This window comes from Aulonocara stuartgranti (genome assembly GCF_965226115.1).
Source record: "Aulonocara stuartgranti genome assembly, chromosome: 20".
Lineage (NCBI taxonomy): Eukaryota > Metazoa > Chordata > Actinopteri > Cichliformes > Cichlidae > Aulonocara > Aulonocara stuartgranti.
The window spans coordinates 29,056,802-29,080,676 of record NC_138956.1 but is presented as its reverse complement, the minus strand read 5'-3'; the positions used below and the strand labels follow the sequence as shown (position 1 = coordinate 29,080,676).

General features: G+C 40.7%; 1 protein-coding gene and 1 long non-coding RNA gene across 3 annotated transcripts in view; one reads left to right on the top strand and one right to left on the bottom strand.

Annotated features, from left to right (window-relative positions):
* LOC309696969 overlaps positions 1–23,875 on the bottom strand; it is a 137,028-nt gene that overhangs the window by 9,277 nt on the left and 103,876 nt on the right. The gene's annotated exons all lie outside the window — the stretch shown is intronic.
* Positions 2,632–22,439, top strand: stk35 (serine/threonine kinase 35). Its single transcript, XM_082519537.1, has 3 exons — positions 2,632–3,375; positions 5,126–5,935; positions 19,687–22,439. The coding sequence occupies exons 1-2, from the start codon at positions 2,826–2,828 to the stop codon at positions 5,866–5,868; spliced, it is 1,293 nt and encodes a 430-aa protein (XP_082375663.1). The 5' UTR covers positions 2,632–2,825; the 3' UTR covers positions 5,869–5,935; positions 19,687–22,439.

Below are 23,875 nucleotides of genomic sequence, written 5' to 3'. Positions count from 1 at the left end.
AATATGAATTCTAACAGTTGTCAAATAGGGCTGTCAGCTGTATACCAACCTGACTGCTGCACAACACAACTGATGGTCCCAACCTCAATAAAGAAGGCAACAAATGAACCCTGACAGGCACACCTGTGAAGTGAAACCATTTCAGGTGACGACATCATGAAGCTCACTGAGAGAAGGCAGAGGGTTTGCAGCACTGTCAACAAAGCAAAGGGTGGCTACTTTGAGGAATCTGTGATATAAAACATATTTAGAGTTTTTACCAGTTTTTTTTTTGCTACATAATTCCATATATCTTGCTTCATATATTTGATGTCTCCAGTTTGTATCTTCAATTTATTAAGTAGTACAAATAAAGAAAAACATACATTAAATAAGGAGGTGTGCCTAAACATTTGACTGGTAGCGTGTATATATAGCTATAACTTAAACTAACATTTGAAACAGTAGTAGTATGATGGACCGAGTTGAAAAAGCAGGAGTACCAGAAATTAATAGAAAAATAGAGTTGCCATTTATTTAACCCCAAAATTATATTTACAAAAGTAATAAACTTAAGCTCATAAAAGAAACAAAAAAAACTAAACCCAGGCAAAAACTGCAAACTTAACAAAACAAATCACTGCCCAAACAAACATGACTGACCTAAACATGAAATGACACACAGGGGTTTATATAATGGCTGATCAGACCACTATGACACACGAGGGGGTAACTAAACAAAACACAGTCGTAAACAAACAATGATGTACAGTCTGGTTTGTTAACAAACAAAAGATCAAAGAAGAAAATCAAAACTACTAAACCTTAAACTCAATATTTAACTAAGTACAAATACTGTGTTTTATTTAAAGAAAACACACATTCTCCCCTTCAGCAAGAAGTGGTGGTGCGGTCCAGTTATCTCGCTTCGTATTTAAGGGCTTTAAACCCTGGCCGCCACGTTTTGTCTGGCAACTCCCAGGGATCGTGGCAGGTAAGAGGAAAGAAAAACAAAGGTAAGTCAAAAATCAAAGTAATGAACTGGTATGCATACAAAAGTAAACTAAATGTGCACGCTTACAAATAGAACAAATATATCCAAACCAAACAATAAACTTATTGGAAACTAAAGTGTGTTATTGTGTTCAAATGAAAAAATACATAGGAGTTACCGACTTTTAGAGCGTGGGTTTGGCCATCACAAGCAGGCAATTTAAAAAAATAAAATGCAACGTGTAAAAATCAACCCAAAAATGGAGAAAGACTGTAGACAGCTGTCAGATATGTAAACGATATAAGAACAAATAAACGATATCGAATTAGGAACAAGTAAAATAATGTAATTGTTATCTCACCGCCTAATCATCCAGAGTTATACATGACTCCAAAACTGCAAAAAAAAAAGTTGTCAAGGTGTCACGATCCTGGGTCTTATGACCCAGTGTTTTGAGTTTTAGTTCTTTTGATGTTTATAGTGTATGTTTAAGCTTATTAGGTTTCCTATGTTCATTTGCTTATTAGTTCCCCCTTGTGTTTTCAACCCCTGTGAAGTCTCCCTTGCCCTTCCTGTGTTTCATGTCTGTTTGTCTTATGTTGTCATGTCTGCGTCTCATTATATTTCCTGTTTTATTTTGAAGGGGTCCTGTGTTCCTATGTTCAATGTTTTTAGTTTTACTCTCTCCTTGTGATGTCGTTATGTTCATGTGTGTCAGCTGTTTCTCCATGTGTTCCCACTTCCGTCATTATCCTCCTGTGTGTATTTAGTCCGTGTGCTTTCAGTCATTCTTTGTCAGGTTGTCTGCTCATCCATGTACAGCTCCCAGTTTAGTTTCACCAATGCCCTTTTGTTTGTACCTTTTTTGCTAGCCTCAATAAACGGCTAGTTGTTTGCTAAATCCACGCCACGTTCAGTTTTTGGTCTGCGTTTGAATCCTCTTTTGCAAACACATACAGTCTGCCCCAGCCAGACTGTGACACAAGGGTATTTGCTGAGATATTGTAAAGTTGTTTTGAGTAGTCACCAAAAAAGGAATAATAAAATGACGTTGTTATTATTCTCAACTCAAAGAATACAATAATTCTTTATTTTCAGTAAAGAATTTTTAAATCATGTTAATTAAAAAGCCATGTAAACCATGCTTCTGTTTTGTATTTCAGCCCAAGGAATCGAACAAGAATTTTCTCCTTTTTCCTTAAAAGCGAGCAAACTGCGATAGATATGGAATGAGATTCTAAATTGTCTGACTTTAGATTTTTTTCGCATTTCCATGCAAACACTTTAATTTCTCAGAACTAACCGAGCACTACCACTGATAGAATGGCTGCAAGGCTTTTGAGGGTTCAATCTCAAAACCATAATAACCCCGTTCAGATAGTAAACTAGATAAACGTGTTGGTTTTTTCATCTATGCTCAGTTCGTGATAAAACATAAACTAGCGTACTGCCACAACACGGAATACTCATGCGTGGATCTGCCACAGGGTCCCTCTGTATGAGTAGGGCGAATAATTGAAGCTCACGGCCTTATCAATAAGCAGCCCCACGCGTGAGTACCGTCCCATCTGAAAATAAAAACAAATCCAGCATGCTGGCTCAATCTCCGCGAGCTACTTTCTCTCCCCACCAATCAGCGCGCCGCAGCTGCACGCTAAGCCACGCCTTCTGTTCTCTCGAGCTGGAACATTTTGTTTATCGTGCCAAAGAAGTTGTTACAGCTTCGATGTGGTACGATTGTGTTCACTGTTAACACGCAGACTTTTTACATATCAAAGCACGCAGATAGAAGTAAGGACGTCGTAGCGTAGTGCAGGGTTAGAGTAATGACAAAGAAAGACGTCCAGCCTCCATGCTTACTTTTAACAAAAAAGAAGTTATGGATTCTAACGACGGTAGGAAGAGACGCAAGGTAAGCGGCTTTGTGCGGGGCTGCAGGCGGAGTGTGGCCGGAAAGATGAAACGAGAGATGAGCAAAGTCCTGCGCTCCATAGCGCTGGACGATAACAACCGTAAAGAGCTCGTGCAGGGGGAAGAGGACGACTACGACTGCTTCCCTATCAGTTTCCTCCGCAGTGACCTATTGGAGCCCCACTTAGTCGTGGCTCCCCGGTACAGCCTGCTACGAGAGGTCGGTCGTGGAAGCTACGGGGTGGTGTACGAGGCTGTAGCTCGGAAAACAGGGGCCAGGGTAGCGGTGAAGAGGCTGCAGTGTGACGCCCCGGAGAAAGTGGAGTTGGCGCTAGCCGAATTCTGGGCCTTGACGAGCTTGGAGAACCGACACCAGAATGTAGTCCAGCTGGAAGAGTGTGTCCTGCAGAGGAACGGTTTGGCCCAGAAGATGAGCCACGGAAACAAGAAATCCAAGCAGTATTTGCGGCTCGTGGAGACTTCACTCAAAGGTACACACGCTGCTGTTAGCCGTGCAGTATCACCAGTACAGTAATGAAAGTACAGGAGCTGCTGTTGGAGCTTGTGTCGTGGTGATTTTACCGGCCTAAGAAATGCAAACTTTACGGTGCACCGTGTTAAAGCCTCGATGTCTCATCTGAGATGTCTCATTCAAGATCTAAGCAGAATGAGAAACGACAAAAGGCCATATTTAAATACCGCTGAAGTTTGGTAGTTACTGATAGGCAGTGTTAGCAGTATTGTGAGCCTGGTTTATTATTTATTCTATTTGACACAATGAATTTTTACACTCCGTTACAAATAAGAGAATGCTGCTGAGTTCACCAAAGTGCTGTAGACATAAGTTAAAAGGTGCAGGTTTCATTCACTAAAGAGCATTTAAAGCCAACTTCGTTGCAGCCTGCCGTGACGTCACTCCACTACTACCTATAGAAGGCACAGAAAAGTACACGGTGCTGCCCTGCTCACGAGAGAACACAGTGTACTACTTACAGCCTGCCCTTGTTAACTGAAATGTGACATGTTAAATAGCAATATTACAGTGCACTGTCAATGGCAGAGTTGTTACATTTTTAACTTAATATGATCAGTGCAATTTTAACCTATTTATCATATCGTTTGTTTACATTCATCAGCCCAGAGATACATTTAGTGATGTTTAAATGTGTCTTCAACAAACTGAAATTTAACATCATCTAACATCTTAATGCTGATGTTAAAAGCTGGGTTCTGAACAGGCCCAGTTTACAGTCTTGTTTTCTTTTAATAGCTTGCCTGTTACGTAAGTGTCACCACTGAGGCTCTCTGAATAAAATATTAATAGGAAATATTAATCCTAAGCTGGGATCTCTTGGATCCATCAAGCAATGACAAAGAACGCTTGTAGATTTGAAACATTGAGAAGGATTTGATTTGTATCTTTTTGGCCCATCAGCTTTTGTCGTGATCCACCTAACAAGTTTTTCAAATGCAGTCAGTGATCATGACACAAGCATGATAACTGAGTGCAGCCTTTGCTTAATGCCTGTGAAAATCTAGCAAATTCAATGTTATCATTGTGGACAGGTAATGGTCTTTGAAGTGATGAGAAAGTAAATAACTCCCAGTGTCAATAGGAGCATGATTTGGTAATTTACCAGGACCTGTACAGAATGTCAGCTAATACTGGTGTATGGCAGCTACAGTATATTGATCATTTGGGCATTATGTAAACTGATAAGTCTTATCTGTCTATACTGTAACAATTCTTTAAGAACTAGAAATACAAGATTTTGTTCAAAGTAGTTTTCAAAAACCTCTGTACCCAGTTTGATCTGGCTTTAATAATGTTCATACAGTACACATCAGTCCTCATAGGTCCCCATAACTAAAAGATTAGAAGTTTGAAACCTCAAGCACAGCTTTATTTTGAGTGGCGCAGCTAAATGTGTCAGCAGATTGTGATCTGTTGCATGCAATCACAAACCAGTGACAGTACTTTTCCCTCCCTTCCTCTTTAAACGGTCCCACAGTGTACCATAACAGTAGCTTTTACCAGAATCTTGCAGTTGACTTTTAAAATTTTCTTTCCTGGAGAAAGAAATGGCGTGACTTGTTTGAGTCAATGACGGATTTTTCTTCAATGCTGGTCACTGTCACGGCAGGGAGCACGACCGGGTTTAACTGCTCAGCAGCTGACTTCATTTCGGTGTTTGACAGTCTTCATCCCACTGTTCATATCTGCTCCCTTTGTTGTTGCAGGAGAACGTATCCTGGGCTACTCGGAGGAACCATGTTACCTTTGGTTTGTTATGGAGTTTTGTGACGGTGGGGACCTTAACCAGTACATTTTGTCCCGCCGGCCTGATCCCCAGACCAACAGGAACTTTATGCGCCAGCTGACCAGTGCTGTGGCTTTCCTGCACAGGAACAGTATCGTCCACCGCGACCTTAAACCAGACAACATTCTTATCTCACAGAAGTCTGGTTTTCCTATTCTTAAAGTGGCTGACTTTGGACTCAGTAAGGTTTGTGCTGGTCTGACCTCCAGAAACGGTGAAGAACATCCCATAGCAGGAGCAGGTGCCAGAGGGAGCATCCAGAACAGCTCGGTCAACATAAACAAATTCTGGTTGTCATCAGCCTGCGGCTCGGACTTCTACATGGCTCCTGAGGTGTGGGAGGGTCACTACACAGCCAAGGCTGACATCTTTGCTCTGGGCATCATCATCTGGGCAATGATCGAAAGGATTACTTTTATTGATGCAGAGTCCAAGCGTGAACTGCTGGGTACTTATGTTCGGCAAGGCTCGGAAATTGTCCCTGTTGGGGAGGCTTTGCTGGAGAACCCCAAGATGGTGCTCCATATTCCTCAGAAGGCCAGAAGCTCCATGTCTGAGGAGGAGAAGAAACTCCTCCACGAGATGCTTGCAGTAAACCCTCAGGACCGACCGGACGCCTTCCAGCTGGAGGTGCGGATGGACCGAGTCACATGTGCTGTTTGACAGACAGCACCTCCTATAACCTCTTATTTCCCTTACCACTCAAAGAAGGGACCTTTCAACTTCCCAGGTAAGATTCATGTCTTTATAAACCATGACCTCATCTGTCTGTTAGGAAAGGAAGCACATTAACAAAAAAATGTTGTAACAGAAGAACTGTAATGCCAAGATTAATTGTTGTTGTTATCATGTGGTTAAATTAAACTTAATTTGTTAATCAGAGTTCACCAGAGGCCTGGCAGAGGTTAACATTTACTTACCTAATACATGCTGTGGGAAAGAGACGGTAAAGTGCTTAAATCGTATAGAATAAAGAACTATGAGTCGATGATTACATGTGGTTGGGAGTTTAAATTGCTGAGTGGTCAATAAGGCCAGAAATGCCAGTCCATTTCATACTGAAGGTGAGCTTACTTATATCTTGGTTGCTACAGTACACAATCCTTCAGTTAAGAAATGTCCATTTCTTAATGTCCATTAATGTGCCGCTCAGGTGCGTCTGCCTCCCCTGCAGACCACACCCCGTTACACACACTAACGTGGTAAAATACATATTTAGGCAGAATTTTGCAAATATCTATTTTTTATTTTTTAGCAGCATAGTGCTTTTTTCCTATTATTCTTTTTTTTAAAAAGTCAGGTCAAGGCTCCAAAAGCCCAAAGGCGATATAAGGGTGGCGGCTCACAACAGTTTTTGTTTGCGACATGGATCATTTTAGTTCAGCTGGGTGTCTTTCCTTTTGTTATATTTCTTTAAGAGTTCAAAATGTTAAATAAATAAAAAAAAGTCATTTTCTTTGTAGCACTTCATGGATTTCATAAGCAACACACCTTAGTTGTTCACACAAAGCATAAAGGTAAAAAACAATATATACAGTGTTATCTTCATTTTAGATGTCAAAGTATTTGCGGCTCCCAGTGTTTTCTTTACATTGAACCCGGGTCCAAATGGATCTTTGGGTCTTAAAGGTTGCTGACCCCCTGTCTTAGAAGATTGATCGAGTAGATTGTGGACCATTTCTGTGGGACGAAAGACAAATTAGGCAGCATCTGATTAAAAATAAAATAAAATAATGAATTCATAATTTTGTCTTTGACTTAGTTATTTGTCACAATGTATTTGGCAGTCTGCAGAGGGCAAACTATTTTTGTGCCACATAGAGCTGGGCGATATATCGAGTTTTTAAAAAATATCGATATATTTTTATACGAGATATAAGATGTGACAATATCCTTTATATCGATATAGTCTATGTTACGTTATAATTATACTTGTGGAGCCGCAAGTTTGCCTCTCTTTCGTCCACTTTCGTCTTTACGCAACGTTACTCGGCCTCGCCTCTCCTTCACTGAACACAACTCCCCCTCCTCCCCCATCGCTTCACCTGCAGGAAGCGACAAGATGGACACAGCAAATCTCCGTTAACGAGTTACTGCGCATCGCCCCGTGCGTGGGGCTGGACGGCGTCAACGTGTTAGCTAGCTAACCACGCTAACGAGCTAACCACGCTAATGCCATGCAGCCCAGAGGTGCTGCACGGACTAAAATCCTTTCATTTTCTCAAAAGTTGACAGCGCGCCTTATGTATGAATTCTGGTTGTGCTTGATGGCCGCGAACCGATTTTATGTGGAACACGGCGCTCAGCAATCTGTCAAAAAATGTTTTAGTACGACTTTAGTAAGCTACGGAGCTGCACCGCTTGATGGATTGTCGGAGCATTACGGCTGAGCCTCGCGGAGTGATACGTACTGTGCTTCAACGTAATATTACCCTACTGTGTATAAGGACCATAAATGGCACCTGTTAAGAGACGTGGTTGCGAAGCGGATTACAAACTCCAGGCTGTCAGTCACGCAGTACAAGTTGGGAACAGAGCAGCTGTGAAATCTGTCTTTGTTATTGTGCTCAGCGTCTTTTAGTTTACATTTTGACTGCACAATTGTGAGCTTTTTGTTATGCACAAAAACAACATTGTTTTCTTTTATTTATGGAGCATTATTATTTAATAAATGCTCATAATTTATTTTTGAGTAAATTTTATGTACATCTGCTCTATGTTAATAAAAGTGCCTGTGTGACATCTGGGACACAGCTTTGACTAAGAACTCTCTTTTTGTTCTTACTTTATGGCTTTAAAAAAATATATCGAGATATATATCTTATATCGCCATCCAGCTAAAAAATATTGAGATATGAATTTTGGGTCATATCGCCCAGCCCTAGTGCCACATACATATAGAAAAGTTTCCCTGTCAGTATTGTTGATATCATTGCTTTGGTACAGCTTGCGTTTGTCATACGTAACATAAGGGTCACCAACATTTTTATCTGTGATGGAATTTTGTTTGACTCGCCATTAAATACGAATTGACGAATTTGGGGAAAAAGGCGCAGTGGGCTTGGGTACAGGCTTTTTGTTACTAACTATAACCCAAGAGCCAAGTTATAATTAATTATAATGACGCGTTTGAAAATGAATTAGAAAAGCAGTTATCTCTGTCCTCTGCTGATCTCTTGATCCATGGGAACCAAAGCCTCAGGTGACATCCTAGACCTGTCCCTTCACTTCACATACACCCAACTTCTGCTGACGTCTTGCCAGAGCTTCGCACGTCACTGCAGGATTAACTGAGGTAAAAATATCTCCGTATTCAAAATGAGGGATTCATTTTAAATGATCGTGTTTGACAGAACAAGTCTTGCTTAAAATGAACGAACAAATACAAAAGCGTTTATGGTAGGTGAGAGGAGGCGTGTCCATGTCCTCAGGGGAGAGGAGAGGGTGGTTCAGGAAGACTGCTGCGTGATCAGTACTGGGAACCAAACGGGGTACAACCCTGGCCTGAGGGCAAACAGCGTGTGTGTGTGTGTGTGTGTGGGAGGGAGAGGGGGGGCAGTGTGAGAGTGAATCAGAAAGCGTTGAATAAGCCTTCTGGATCTTTGGCATTTGTACAGTAAATGTGTTTTATGTGGTTTGTTTTCACACCTGACAGTTTTGGAAAACACTGACTTCAGTTTTTATCACCACAGAGACTGTTCAATAAACCTCTCGTGATACACAGCCTGGCTTATTTATGATCAGTGAAAACTTGGCCTGACCTTATGCTCAGTGTTGTTCTGAAGAGGGTGATATGTAAATCTCACTTTGGATTATTCTGAAAATGATTAAAAACCCCACAATGTTCCCTGCTTTAGCCCTAACTCGTACCACTTTACCCAGCTCTTTCATACTTGGTTATGTGCCTTTGTGATCAGTGTGCAGTGGGAAACACCAGGGCATCAAACAGATTTTAATATTAGACAAAGATAAGCCAACAACTAATGTCTACAAATGAACATAATTCAACAATAACAAAGAGACTGAGCAAAAATCGCAAAGCTGAAAACCACTGTAGACCAAAAAGAATGCAAAGGCTCATCTCACATTTCCAGATGTTTCTTAATAAAAAAGCATCTGGATGAGCCACAAGATATTTGAAAATATTTTGTCGACTAATAAAACAAAGGTTGAACTTTCTAGAAAGTTTTCATCCCATTAAACCTGACATAAAAACGTACATAGCATTTCAAATAAAGAACACCAACAGTCAAACATGGTAGTAGCATGGTGCTCTCTACCAGAACATCCTGAAGGAGAATGTGCAGCCATCTGAAGCTCAGTTTTTGCAGCAGGGCGATGACACCTGAAGTCTACCTCAGAGTGACCCCCCCCCCCCAAAAAATAAACCCCCTCAAAATATAGATTATAGTCAAAGTCCAGCATTAAAATCCTATTGAAATGCTTTGGGGTGACCTTAAACAGGCAGTTTATGTTAGAAAATCAGTGTGGTTGAATTTAAAAAATTCTGCAAAGAAAACTTGGCTAAAATTCCTCCAAAGTGAAAGACATTTATCGCAAAAACCTTGATTGAACTTCTGGTAGCCAAGGTTTGCACAACCAGCATTAGGTAGTTACTTTTTCATTTAGGCCAGGACCAGTTGCGTTGGATAAATCTACATCCTGGACCTAGATATAGAAGCAGAGGAATGGTCAAGGGTGCAGCTAGCATCCTGGTATCAGTAGCACAGTTGGATACGTTAAGCTGTGTTGTCAGGCTGCTGAAAGCTGATGCCTCTCGTTTTAGGGCCCACTGTGGTGGGGCTCCAATCCAAGTAGAAATCCTTGACTGTTAATTTTCAGGGGAACTGACTGGAGCATGAGAGTAGTGATGTAACTTCTGAACCCAGCACCAAGATAAGCCAGCTTTTCAGGAGACTTGCCTGATTTGAGGGGTGGTTTTGAAGAGGGGAGGAGTAGAGCCAACGAAGGAGCTTTTGCTGGTGGGTAATCTTCATTTATTGAAGCTTATAAAGTTGCAATTTTGACAAGATGGCAAGCGAGTGACTGGAGCAGAGAGAAGAAATGTGCAGAATGAATGTGACAGACCTGATTATTGTTTGGTAGTGCCAATGGCTGCCTAATGGTCCTACAGCATGGCACGTGGTGTTTGGTGTTGTGCTGTAACCATCCAGACAGCCTAAAGTTTGTTAGCCTTAAGTATTGACTACAACGTTTAGGCAAAATTTTATGCAAGTTGTTTTTCTGGAAAAGGGATAAAAAGTTTAAACATTAAAATTCAATTTTACTTGGATTAATCAGAAAATTGGCCTGAGATATTTCTACAAAGAGGTACAGAACAGTATCAAGCTTCCTAAGCTTGGTAATCCTTATCAGCCTTGTTTTTTTTCTAATCCTACAACCTGCTGATCCCTACTCAGTAGCTGAATCTTTGTGACAGTGTTTGTTGTTAGCAGTGTGGAGAGATGCTTAAACCTTAACTGGAAGACACTCATTCACTCACCCATTCAAATAACTGAATTCAGGTGTTCCAGTCACTTCCATCACCACAGGTGTGTAAAATCAAGCACGTTGGATTGTAGACTGCTTTTACAAACATGTGTGAAAGAATGAATTGCTCCCAGAAGCTCAGTGAATCCTAGTGTGACACTGCGCCACCACCTGTGCAACAAATCCAGCTGTGAAATGTCTTTGCTCTTGAGAATTTCAGTCAACTGATTGTTGTTATTATTACAAAGTAGAAGCAACTGGGAACGCCAGTGCCTCAGCCACAAAGTGATAAGCCACGTAAAATCACAGAGCGGGGTCAGGCGATGTTACGGTGCATAATACGCCGAGGTCGCCAACTTTCTGCAGAGTCAGTGTAGCTCAGGAAGTCAAGCAGCTCGTCTACTAATGCGAAGGTTTGACTGCTTCAGTTCGCATGTCAGATATTTGTGAATGGTAGATAGGAAGCACTTACTCATTGAAAAACGCATGTTTGAATGGGTGTGACTAAGTGGATGTACAAAGAGCTTTGAGTACTCATGTAGAGTAGTGCCATATAAGAACCAGTCCATTTACTCGCTGCAGACTTCCACACTTCAAGTGACCTTTATATTAACTGAAGAACAGTGCATAGAGAGCAGCTGCATCAAGCCTTACCAATGCACTGCAAAAGTGTTGGAGACTGTAGTTTAGTCTCACTGACTGCTTTGTTCTTCTTTCTTTGTTTTTAATACGAAAGCTTACATGAAAAGGAACAGACTGTGTTTTTTCCTGTTTTGGAAGTGGATAACATCCATATTCCTGCCCTGTCGTGCACTGCAAACAGGACAGCATTGTAGCCTACCCACTGTAGATATATCAGGACAACATTGTAAAATTATGGATTATTTTATTCATAATATCAGGATAGAATAACTACTTTTGCGGCAGTGTGTGCATGAAAATGTCCTGGTGAGATTGTTTAGAATGAAAACCTTTTGTAGTGCATCAAATGGCTGTTCAGGCGATGCTCAGCGACCTAAATCATTCTCCTGTTTGTTTGAACTTGAACTCTCCACTTGCCTGGATTAAGCATTCAGCTCCACAGTACTGTTCGCTGTCACAGACCTAATTCTGTGACGTAAGGTCTCTCAGCTTCCTGTCGCAGACTGGCCTCATTCTCTCGTGTCATGATTGGATAGCATGTTACGCAACAGGAACGGCTCACAGCATGGCTGTGGTTCAGTGGAAAACCCTGAGGGATTAGTGTTTGTAAGCACACAGAGAGAAGGGGAGGCTGTAGTTTTTGCTGCTTGTGCATATTTACTGGATATCAGGACATGTTTGACTGAGGGAGAAACCATCACACTCACCAATTTCAGACCAACGAGGAAAAGCACAATGTGTTGAATCTGTGGCTATCTTATGATCTCTCATCCAGTCAGCACGACGATGATGTCTTATTTTCTATTAATGAGATGTAGAAAGAATAAAAAGCTTGTGTGTGTGTGTGTGTGTGTGTGTGTGTGTGTGTGCGCGCGTGTGCGTGCGTGTGTACAGGTAAATGAGCTTTGCAATGTGAGCTCTGGAAAACTGAAAACTGCATGTGCCTGTATACAAGTCATTTGTACTGAGTGATGAGCACAGACTTGGAAAGTAACTGAGAGTAAACAAAAAACACAAAGTAAAATTACTGCTCAGTGTTTTCTTGCTGAATGAGTTCATCTGGATGCAGCAGTGTGGTAACTGGAGATCATAGAGGAGGAAAAAATGCTCTTGATGCGACTTAAATTTTCTCAACTTAACAACAATATTGTTACAACCACGTCGTGTTTGACGCACAACATGGTTGTAAATGAAGGTTGGGCGATTGGACGATATATCGATGATAGGCTGAGCGTTTCACTGATGGTTTTTACAAGAGATTTATTTATTTGCCCATGAGTAAATTTGCTAATAATGTTGGTCGAAGCTAACCGAAGCAGTCGATGGGAAAAATGATAGCGCTGAAGAGTGCGCCCAAACGTTTGTTTACTTAAACTCACAACAGAAAAAAAGAACGGCAGCAGCCTACGTTCAGAAATAAACAAAAAGATTTTATTGAAATAAAAACCCACAATGGAGGGAAACAACGAGAAGCTTTCTTCTTTTTTCCACTCTAACCTTATCTGCTTACAGACCAAACAACAGATACAAAAAGTCAGTTAAAAATCAAAATATTTATCACCAATCGTCGGTTTTTGGACTGACGACTGTCGGTTGGAAAACTGTTACATATTCTCCAACCTTATAGTAAATACCTGGGAGGCTCACTTAGGCTGCCAGAAACTGGAAAGTCCAGGCTAACAAGCCACCAGCTCAGTCATGTGTGATAGGCAAATCACTCCTTGTGTGATTCAAATGAGCATTTTCTTATGTGTGCAGTGAGTCTTCTCATTTGTGATTACACTGACAGTCCAGAATACAGTCTGTTGGCTGTCAGATACAAGGAGAGATTCATGGCATTTTCCTTCTCTTTAAAAATGCTCCATCTTAGTACTTTGTTTTCAGTTCTGTTGTTACAGGTGGATAAAATCAAGCACGCTTACTTTTACAAGTTGAGAGGGCTGAGTAACAACAAAAACTGAACATCAGGAACTTTATGGCTGGACTGCTCCTGTGAGTGTAATGTGTAGGTGGCCCTTTGAATCTAAATTCAAAGGTTTAAGCCCTTTATATCTGGTTTTCTTTATGTGCAATTAATTACTTTCATTCTAATTCTGAGCATTGTGTGGCGTATGACATTTCAGAATACTATAAATCATCATTATAGGACAATTTAACAAATATAGATTATTAAATATTATTATAGTGCAGGCTTCTGTCTTACAACATGATCATCACGTTCTCCAGTTTCCCCTGAAGGTGAAGTAGAGCAGCTCGCCTGCTAAGTGGAAGGCTGGCGGTTCAGTGCCTGCATGCCAAACATCTGTGGGTATGAACCCCAAGTGAACATTAGGTATAGAGAAAACATGCTTGTGTATATGAGGCGCTTTGCATGCATGTTTCCTTGTATAGAGAAATGTGGCGTATGCAGAGAATGATTCTGATTTACTAACATGCACAAGGCGGGTGTGTAAGAATGTTTCCACCCACGTGTCATTTGCGCTGTGGTCAGTAACATACAACATGGATACATGTGTTTTTGTGTTGTCTTCATAAAGGACATAGTTTGAAAGGTGGCATCGGATGGCCGGGGTGGAATATTTAGTGACATGAGTCAGCATTGATGTCCATGTGCGTTGTGCGTGACATCCCCTAATCCACCCCCACCCGCTCCTCTGCTGGACAATGAGATGAGAGTGCTGCTTTTGGTTGATGGCTTATGGGAGCTTTGGTCAGGAACATTTTGTCTTCTTGTGTGCAGCCGTGTGTCACTGCTATCCAGTCCAGAGCAGTGTAAGCTTCTGTACTGCACACACGTACGGTCCTTACTTTCAGGAATTCTTTTGATTTCATATGAGCTTTTTCAGCATGTTGTCCTTGCCACGGACACAAGAATGCTTATGTGCTATAAAGACAATGCGTTTGATGCTTTCACTCTTCATATGGCTTTTAGTACTCTAAAACAGAGAGGATGCTGATTGTGGACAGCAGCCTGAAGGCACAGTATGCCATGTTATGTACGGGCTCAGAAAGCGTGGGCTATTACAGGGCGGCTGAGAAATGCTGAGAAGCAGTCTTTACGAGAGTTTGGGAGAAAGCGTGATGAGCACACTGGTTTGTTCTTATGTAACATTGTTGTAAAAACAGGCTAGCTGAGTGGCTGCAGCGCTTGTAAATATTTCCTTTGGGTCCTCGGGGCTCTGAGGAAGAACTGCAAAAACCAGTTCTTACACAAGTGATCACAACGAAGCACCTCACAGTGTTCTGTGGTGTATTCAGAAGCAAAAAGACTAAAAGCTCAAGCCAACCCCTGCTTCTAGGCTTGGATGTCTATAATTTACGATAGGCAACCTTCCTGTACAGCCCAGCAAACCACCTTTTCTCACAGTGAATAACATAGAGCCACATCTCTTCCACTCTGCTGTCTCCATTCACAGCAGCTGTGTTGGATCTAATGGTGTGTAAGCTCTTTACATGATGTTAATCTGCTGACAGTCTGCATGCCATCAACCACAGACTCACAACTCTGTGGTGGCGCTGTCATGCTTTGTTCTCCTGCTTATTTCTCTTTGGTTAAATGTTGCCAACTGTGGCTAACTTCATTTTGACTTGTAAATAATAAATAGAAACAGTTTGATCAGCAGAAAGTGAGGATTTTGACCAACAGGAAGAGGGTTTGACATGGTTTGATATCTTTGGGTTTTGAACCTTTGTTGGAACAGAACTACACATATTTCACAATAAAATAACAAACAATGACTGTAATACCTGCTGTAAGGTGGCTGAGGAAGTAGAGTAGATCATCTGCCAATCAGAAGGTTGGAGTGTTCTTTTCCCAATACTTCATATGAAAAAAAGCTTTGGGTGATCAGTTAAAGTAGAGGAGTGCTCTATAAATACTAGTCCATTTACGATTTGTCATGTTGGGATTGCACACTGGAAATCATGTGCTTCTTTTTCAGTTTCATCCATAGCTGTTGTTTGTGTCCCCTCATTCTTTGTGTTGTGGCACAGTTCCTAACATTTGTCCTGACATTTAACAGGGTTGCAGCATTAAAGGTCAGATTATCATCACTCACATCCTAAATATCTGCTCATGAGAGAACAACATATTTGTTGTGGTCAAATCATGGTTCAGTGGTTAAAACTCTCACAGCAGAAAGCTCCTGGTTTGAACGTTGGCCATTCTGTGTCAAGATTTCATCCAGATACGGCAGTTTCTTCCCACACCCCATAGATGACGACATTAATTTGAATATTCTATATTTGCCATAAATGAGATTTAGATAAGGTGTGCAGGATAAAGCAGTGTATGAATGTATGGTTAAATCTGGCTTGTAGTCTAAACTGCTTGGAGTGATAAGTAAGAGTAGAAAGTTGCTGTGTGTGTTTGCTGCCTCTGGCAGTCCTACCACTTCCTGTAAGATACTGGTCTCCACTGCTGCTTTTTAATGAGGCAGTCTGCCTTTGAGTTATAAAACAAGAGGAGGCAGCAGGCCGTAGTTCTGTCCAGGATATACTGAGCTTCCACCTGGCCTGTTTTCTTTATTACACTTGCTTATAAAGAACGTTAAACAGAATAATTACATGTTGAATTCAGTGAAAGTGGAGTTTCACATTTTTAACCTTTTTAGTTTAACGACGGCTAGTTTCAGGACGAGAAAACACGACTAACTAGACTTAAAGCGTTGATTTCTCTAATGGTAACACAATGTGCTGTTTAAAACTAGCGATGCTACCTTCATTTGACTTCCAGTGTGGATTAAACACACAGGGAAAACCTCTGTGCAGCACCTCATGCTCCAATCAGACAGCGAAGAAGAAAAAATACACTTAAAATGCTAAATATTATATGAAAACATATTTATACCAAAAAATGTTTACAGTATATTAAAATATGACAAATTAACATCTGAAAAATAAATGGCGACTGAAAGTGTTGCACATTGTGCCGGGCATTATGGATGCACATTGTTCTATGTTCCATTATGCTATTTTTACTCCCGTAGTTTTTGTGAAATATTTTCTTTCTCTATACATAGTAAAATAATTTAGGCATCTTACATCTTAAACTTAGCACTGTGTGTTTGTACTTGTCTATTTTCCCCCATTTATACCCTTTGTATTACTACATTTATTGCTCATGTCAGACGTGTGCGTCCTGCTAAGCTGATCCACTTTTGTCCATAGCGTGTGCTGTGATGTTATGCAACATATGAAAAGAGGAACAAAGCGCTGCCAGCCTGAGCTGTTGCATGTCAGCCGGTGAGCTATTATTAGAGCAGTTCTGAACCAAACATGGACACATCCAACAGCAGGAAGTATGGCTGTGTGCGGCAGTGCTGTCATTTTTACTGCAGGTAGACACATACAAATGTGCACCATTCTACTTTTGCACCCAGTGACCTCAGTGCCTTTGCTATAGCATCCCTGTGCAGTGCACATTTCTTTTCGTTATAGTAGTTTGCAGAGCTCTTCAGACGAAACGCCTCTGTTATAGGGTTTGATTCAGAAGAGATCTAAATCATTTTGCATGCCACATATTACAGTGAGAGAAAATAGTTGATCTGCTGCTGAATTTGTAAGTTTGGTCAAGAAATGAATAGTCTCTATATTGATAGTTTCATTTTGATAGAGAGGGACAGAATATCAATCAAAAATCCAGAAAACATCTATTTTGAAAGTTATGGATTGATTTGTACGTCATTGAGTAAAATCAGTAATTGATCCTCTATAAAGTAGCCAGAGTTCTGATTGGCTGTGTACCCATGCAATACACAGATTACAGATTGTCAGTCAGATACTCCTGATCTCAACACATACGTTGAGATCAGGAATGAACATTAGGGATAAGAGACCTGCACAATGCTGGAATGGGCTACAGACAATTAGCAAGATCTGTTGGTGCGAGTATTCAGAACTGGAAGAAATACACTGCTCAGAAACATTTTAATCAGATTCTAGCTTCAAGTCAATGAAATGTCTGAGATATTGATCTCATCAATTAGTTCAGTTGTATTTATATAGTGCAAAATCCCAGGAGGAGTTGTCTCAATGCGCTTTATATAGAAAGGTAAAGACCCTACAATAATAATAATAATAAAACATACCACCAAGGCAACAAAGGTGTGGTTAAAGAAAATTAATGTCATCGAGTGGCTTAGCCTCCCCCTCCCCCAGGAAATCTGTGGAGGGAGGTGATGCTTCAAGTTGTCGAGTGTAATCCAAGAAACCAAATAGTCTGGCTGACATTCTGTCTCTACTACTATAAAATTAGAGACTGTTCTTTGGAAGTAAGCAAAGTTACAAATTCAGACGAGTATCAAATAATTTTCCTCTAGTGGATTCATTATATTGGAATTATACTCAAAAGAAAACGAGTCTTACCTGGTGGGCTTGACTAAACTAGTTTGTGTTTTCTAATTTTTTTCCAACCTGTTCTGGCTGTGCGAATAAATATGCGAATAAACATGCAAGGCAAGGCAAATTTATTTGTATAGCACAATTCAACAACAAGGTGATTCAAAGTGCTTTACAGAGACATTAGAAACAAAAACAAATAAAAAGCATGATTTAAAATTGATTAAAACAAACAAACTAACTAAACACACACATTTCACACCTGTTCGCGCGATCTGAACCGTTTTCGTAAGGGGAGCTACCAGTCCTTCTGTGGACGAGCTACTTTCTATTTTAAATTCCCTGAATTTAAAATACTCTCTAGACCCAGTCTAGACCCAGCTGGGGAGCTACCCAGAGCTCTAAACCCACTTAACAAACAAACAAACAAACAAACAAACAAACAAACAAACAAACAAACAAACAAACAAACAAACAAACAAACAAACAAACAAACAAACAAACAAACAAACAAACAAACAAACAAACAAACAAACAAACAAACAAACAAACTCAAAACAGGTAAAATCAGAACAGTATATAAAATCAAAACAGGTAAAATCAGAACAGTATATAAAATCAAAACAGGTAAAATCAGAACAGTATATAAAATCAAAACAGGTAAAATCAGAACAGTATATAAAATCAAAACAGGTAAAATCAGTAGTTAATGGAAGTTTTTAAATTTAAGCTTAACAAACAAACAAAACAGTATATAAAATCAAAACAGATAAAATCAGAAATAGATAAGATCAGTAGTTAGTGTAAGTTTTGAAATTTAAGCTTAAAAGTGTGGATTTGGTGCTTTATTCAAATGCAGCTGAGAATAGGTGAGTCTTCAACCTGGATTTAAATTAACTGAGTGTTTCAGCTGATCTGAGGCTTTCTGGGAGTTTGTTCCAGATATAAGGAGCATAAAAGCTGAATGCAGCTTCTCCGTGTCTGGTTCTGACTCTGGGAACTGATAAAAGACCGGATCCAGATGACCTGAGGGATCTGGAAGGTTCATACTGGGTCAGGAGGTCTCTGATGTATTTTGGCCCTAAACCATTCAGAGCTTTATAGGCCAGCATCAGAACTTTAAAGTCTATCCTCTGACGGAATAAACATGCGAATAAACATGCGAATGTTTCAATCTTGTGACCTTTATTGTACATTGTGGAAAAGAAGATCTGGTGATTTCAATAGGTTTGCAGATGTTTAACTTAAACTCACGTGATAGTTCACTCCGCTGTACTTTTTAGATTACAAAGTGATGTTGTATATTTCTGCTGATGACTTAATCAGTATAATTGTCACGGTTTGCACTGGCAGACTGTGTGGAGGGAGAAAGAGGACCCAAATGCAGACACTTGGAACGAAACTATAATTTAACAAAAGGCAAGCCGTCTATTTGTGGCGGGGAAAGGTACAAAACAAAAAGGCAGATGCACACTGAGGCGAAACTAACTAGAACTAAGCTGGGAGAAACTAAACACAACAAAGAACAAAACCTTGAATATGATTAAAAACCTGAGCATGGAAAAACACGGAGGTGTGGACATGATGAGAACTCAGCAGACAACCTGACAACGAATGAATGAAAACGCAGACCAAATGCACACAGGAGATCAGGGGATGTGAAACTAAACACAATGAACATGGGACACCAGACCTCTTCAAAATAAAACGGGAAACGTAATGAGATGCAGACATGAAACACATGAAGGGTGAGGGAGACTTAAACACCGGGGAATCTAAGAAACGATGAACTATAACAGGACAACATTGGTAATACAGAAATGAACTTAGATAATCTAATGAACGTAAACATAAACATCAAAATATATTACATCTCAAACCACTGGGTCCAGTGACCCATTATGGTGACAGTATTATTACTTTTGCTACTGATTTGTTCTTTCTGAAATGACTTTTGCTCCTTTATGCTGACCTGCTAATTCTTTGTCCCTACATCTGTGTCCTACACAGGTATCGACTCCAGTGGAAAAACGGACCCTGACAAGCTGAATTGTGAGGAATCTTCAATCATAATTTAAGCACAGAGTCACAGACTGCTCACTCCAAAACAGTCTGGACCAGTCTGCAAGTCAAACCACAACGACGCACTTCCAACTCCACGTAGTTCCAACACAGTCACTGTGGTGCTTTGGACTGGGGACGAATGGAGCACATAGTTTCTCTGAGAGCGACCTGGGCATGAAACTGTGCGTCTGTTTTGTAGTGGTGGACTTTTGTTCCCATCCTTCCCAGTATAGGCCTGTTCTTCCTTAATTGTGTAAGGTCTGTGACTGTGGCACAGGTTACTGTTTGTCATTGCACTCTACTGTACCAGTATTCAATCATTGTACTAATGATAGCAGTAGCTGTAAACGGTTGACATTCACCTCCCAGTGCAACCTTGTGCCTTAACAATGATGTACACCAAGTGCACTTTGATTTCTAAAACTATTTTGTGGGTCGCTTTTGAAAGTTCACACCAAGAAGGAAATTTACTGGAACCACTTTCATCTCATGTAAGCTGAGCAACTGAGTCTTCTGCTTTCAGTGGGGTTTGACACAATATTCCAGGCTGCATTAATATCATATGGGAAAGTGCCCCCCTCTGTCCAAACACTGAAGCACAATCATGAAACTGAAGCTGAGACATTGATTTAAACCAATGACAGGTGAAGTGATTAATGTTGATTACATTGAGGTCAGTTCTACAGCACAGTGAGTAGCACTGTTCCCAACGTCTGGTTTCATGGAGGCCCTCTCAAAACCATCGGGGCCCGAGGCATCCCAACATGCTAATGCCAGACACAACAGGACACCCCCAGAGTTTCTTCCTGTCAGTGTCCTGACAGGTCGGAGGTGTTTCGGGGTCGTGATCAGTGTCGCACTGGAGAAACACTGTGCGCATATGATCAGTTCTGTGCTCTAAAGGAAAAGTAGCAGGCCTGTATCAGCTCCACACAACCCTTCAGCAGGGAGTTCACACTATCCTATTGGCCGTTTGTTCCTGATTAATCCAAAGAGCACCTGATGGAAAAGCGCATCTATGTGGTAACGTGTAGTCATCCATGTTGAAAAGATACTGAGGATGGTTCTGTATTCTTTTGAATGGTGCAGCGTGAATCATGTGTATCGGGTCATATCTAAGCAGCACTGACCTGTTTATGGCAGAAGGACCTCTGATTAGCATCTGGAGACCATTCCCCAAACCAGCCACTGAAGTGTGTTAGACTCTTTGCAGTGTCGAGTGATGCTGTGGTTGGACAGACGCTTGTGGTTGGCTGATCGGAGCCCCTGTAACTCCTGGGAAACTTCTGGGATTTTTGACTTGATTTGTGAAAACTGGTCACTCCAGAAAATGAATAAAGCCATGGGGCTTGAAGGAAAAGAGCAAAATACAACACAGCAACTTTAGAAGGAGAGCGCAGTGTTAGATAGCTCTTCTAGCCTTCACTCCAGCATAGACCCGAGGAGCTCCTTTGGCTTTCACATCGCTGTATTACATGGTAGTATAATACAGTAGATTTTGAGGTGTTTTGTGATGTACCTCTACCTCATTCTCTCCACTCTGAAACCTCTTTCTTAGCTTTACTGTCTCTGTAGCAACCTTATCTTAGTCTGTGATACAAGACGCACTTTGAGTGGGATAGATTTTTACCTCAGACTCAATGACTTATTTTAATTCAACCTCTCACTGATATTTTTTTTTTCTTTTTTTGCTTAGTGACAACGAATCCCATTGTAACATCTACATCTGCAGGGTCTTCTGTCATAGATACTGTATAACAGAGCAATAAATATGTTGTCTTTAGTCAACAATGACAGATCCAGCTCAGAATAGTTTTAATGGCAGTTTGTGAAACAGACATAAATTTTAATTGGTTATGGTCATGGACATGAAGATGTGTGGGTAAGAAATAAATTAAACAAATGGTGACAGAAAGTCACAAGTCTACATACACAAACACATAGATTGGATTGCTTAAAGTATTTCCATAAGAACAGTGTTTGAAGGCGGATTCGCCTGCAGAAACATTGAAACCTGGCCAAGCAGTGCGAGTCAGTGTTGTTGTGGGACCTCACAAACATGTTTGTAATGTTTACACACTTATAAACTCGTTGTGAAGCATACTGAGATGTGCACCCATACTAATTCCTTGGATCCATTTCTGAGAGCCGTTTGTGGTGAATGCTAACACAACTTGAATGTGTTATTAAATTTGTGGTGAGTTTAAACGTTTGGAGTTTTGCTAATAGGCTAGCGTAACATAGACGGTCTTCCTTTTAAATTTTTGGGTTGTTGAATCTCTCCTGCTGCTCAGGAGTTTTGGTCACATTCATTTTTCTATAAGCACTAAAGACGAGGTTGATACCAAACTGTTATTCCTAAAGGCTTTACACACCTGCCCTGCTGCCACTTTCTGTACGAGTTAGCTCGTTTAGTTCTCTCGAGACTCGTAACGATTCCACTTTAAAACACTTTACTATGCAAAATGGTTCTGCCACAATGTGAGCACCACACAGAGCCACACCGTTCACAAGCTGTTGTAAGATCTTGAATTCCTCTAGTGCTGATTTCCAGTGAGTGCAGAAATGTTTCTTTGACATGTTGTTACATAAATACTGTTTTTGTAACTAAAGCTGACAGGAGCCATTAGAGAACCAAGAAAGGATTGTTTTTCTGTAACTATGTAACTATTCTCGGAATAAATGGTTAAAACTGTAAATGTCTGCATCATGTGTGTTACGTGTGAACTTTATTTTGTTTACAAAGTCACATCATAGCTGTCTTCCTTATTGGATGAAAATCAGATTATTTAACAAATGTAATATAATGTTGGGATTAGGGAAATAAGTTTAAAAAAGCATTTTAATTATGGTTGGGGGCAGAAAACTTTCAGAGTGAAAATAAATGTGAGTCAGTACAATGAAGTCATGGATGCAAGCATGCAGTCTGCATTTCCTCAGCTGAACCGTTTGACACTCAGGACAATTTTGTCAAACCACCGGAAAAAAACAACTTTATATATTCACTAGTAATTTAATATCTACAGTGGGGCAAAAAAGTATTTAGTCAGCCACTGATTGTGCAAGTTCCCCCACTTAAAATGATGACAGAGGTCAGTAATTTGCACCAGAGGTACACTTCAACTGTGAGAGACAGAATGTGGGAAAAAAAAATCCATGAATCCACATGGTAGGATTTGTAAAGAATTTATTCGTAAATTAGGGTGGAAAATAAGTATTTGGTCACCTCAAACAAGGAAAATCTCTGGCTCTCACAGACCTGTAACTGTCATGATCCTGGGTCCTTTTGACCCAGCATTTGTTTTCTCTTCGATTTTGGTTCTGTTCTTCCTCTGTTTAGTGTTTACTCTGTTCTGCCCGTGTGTTCCTGTATCTAGTCCGTGTTTCTTAGTTTGTGTCCCTTCATGTGCAAGTTCCTGTTTTATTGTGAAGGTCTGCGTCTTATGTGAGTGTTTTCAGTTGCCTCCCTAGTCTCGTTATGTTAATCACTCCCAGCTGTGTTTTCCACCTGTGTGTAATCTCCCTGTGTTCTCTGAGTGGTTGTATTTTCTGTCTTAGTAATTGCTGGTTCGTCTGTGTTGTTTCCCCTCGGTCTCCCTGCGTCTTCCCGTATGTATTTCCCCGGACCTCCCTGCATCCTCGTTTCTGGTTTGTGTTATTAGTTCTACCCAGTTTAGGTTTTCCTGTTTCATGGTACCCACACCATTGCTGTTTGTATTTTCGGTTGTCAAATAAACACTCACCTGCACCAGAGCTGCCGCATTTTGGGTCCTATTTCATATTCCACACGGCTTGCCCCGGCAAACCGTGACAGTAACGTCTTCTGTAAGAAGCTTTTCTGTCCCCCACTCGTTACCTGTATGAATGGCACCTGTTTGAACTCATCATCTGTATAAAAGACACCTGTCCACAGCCTCAAACAGTCAGACTCCAAACTCCGCCATGGCCAAGACCAAAGAGCTTTCGAAGGACACCAGGAAAAGTATTGTAGACCTGCACCAGACTGGGAAGAGTGAATCTACAATAGGCAAGCAGCTTGGTGTGAAAAAATCAACTGTGGGAGCAATCATCAGAAAATGGAAGACATACAAGACCACTGATAATCTACCTCGATCTGGGGCTCCACGCAAGATCT

What these genes read in the sequence shown, in the direction of transcription:
- stk35 (XM_082519537.1), top strand. Translation starts at nt 2,826, where the DNA reads ATGCTTACTTTTAACAAAAAAGAAGTTATGGATTCTAACGACGGTAGG. An exon ending in CGTGGAGACTTCACTCAAAG is followed by an intron (nt 3,376 to 5,125) that starts GTACACACGCTG and finishes TTGTTGTTGCAG; the next exon opens with GAGAACGTATCCTGGGCTAC.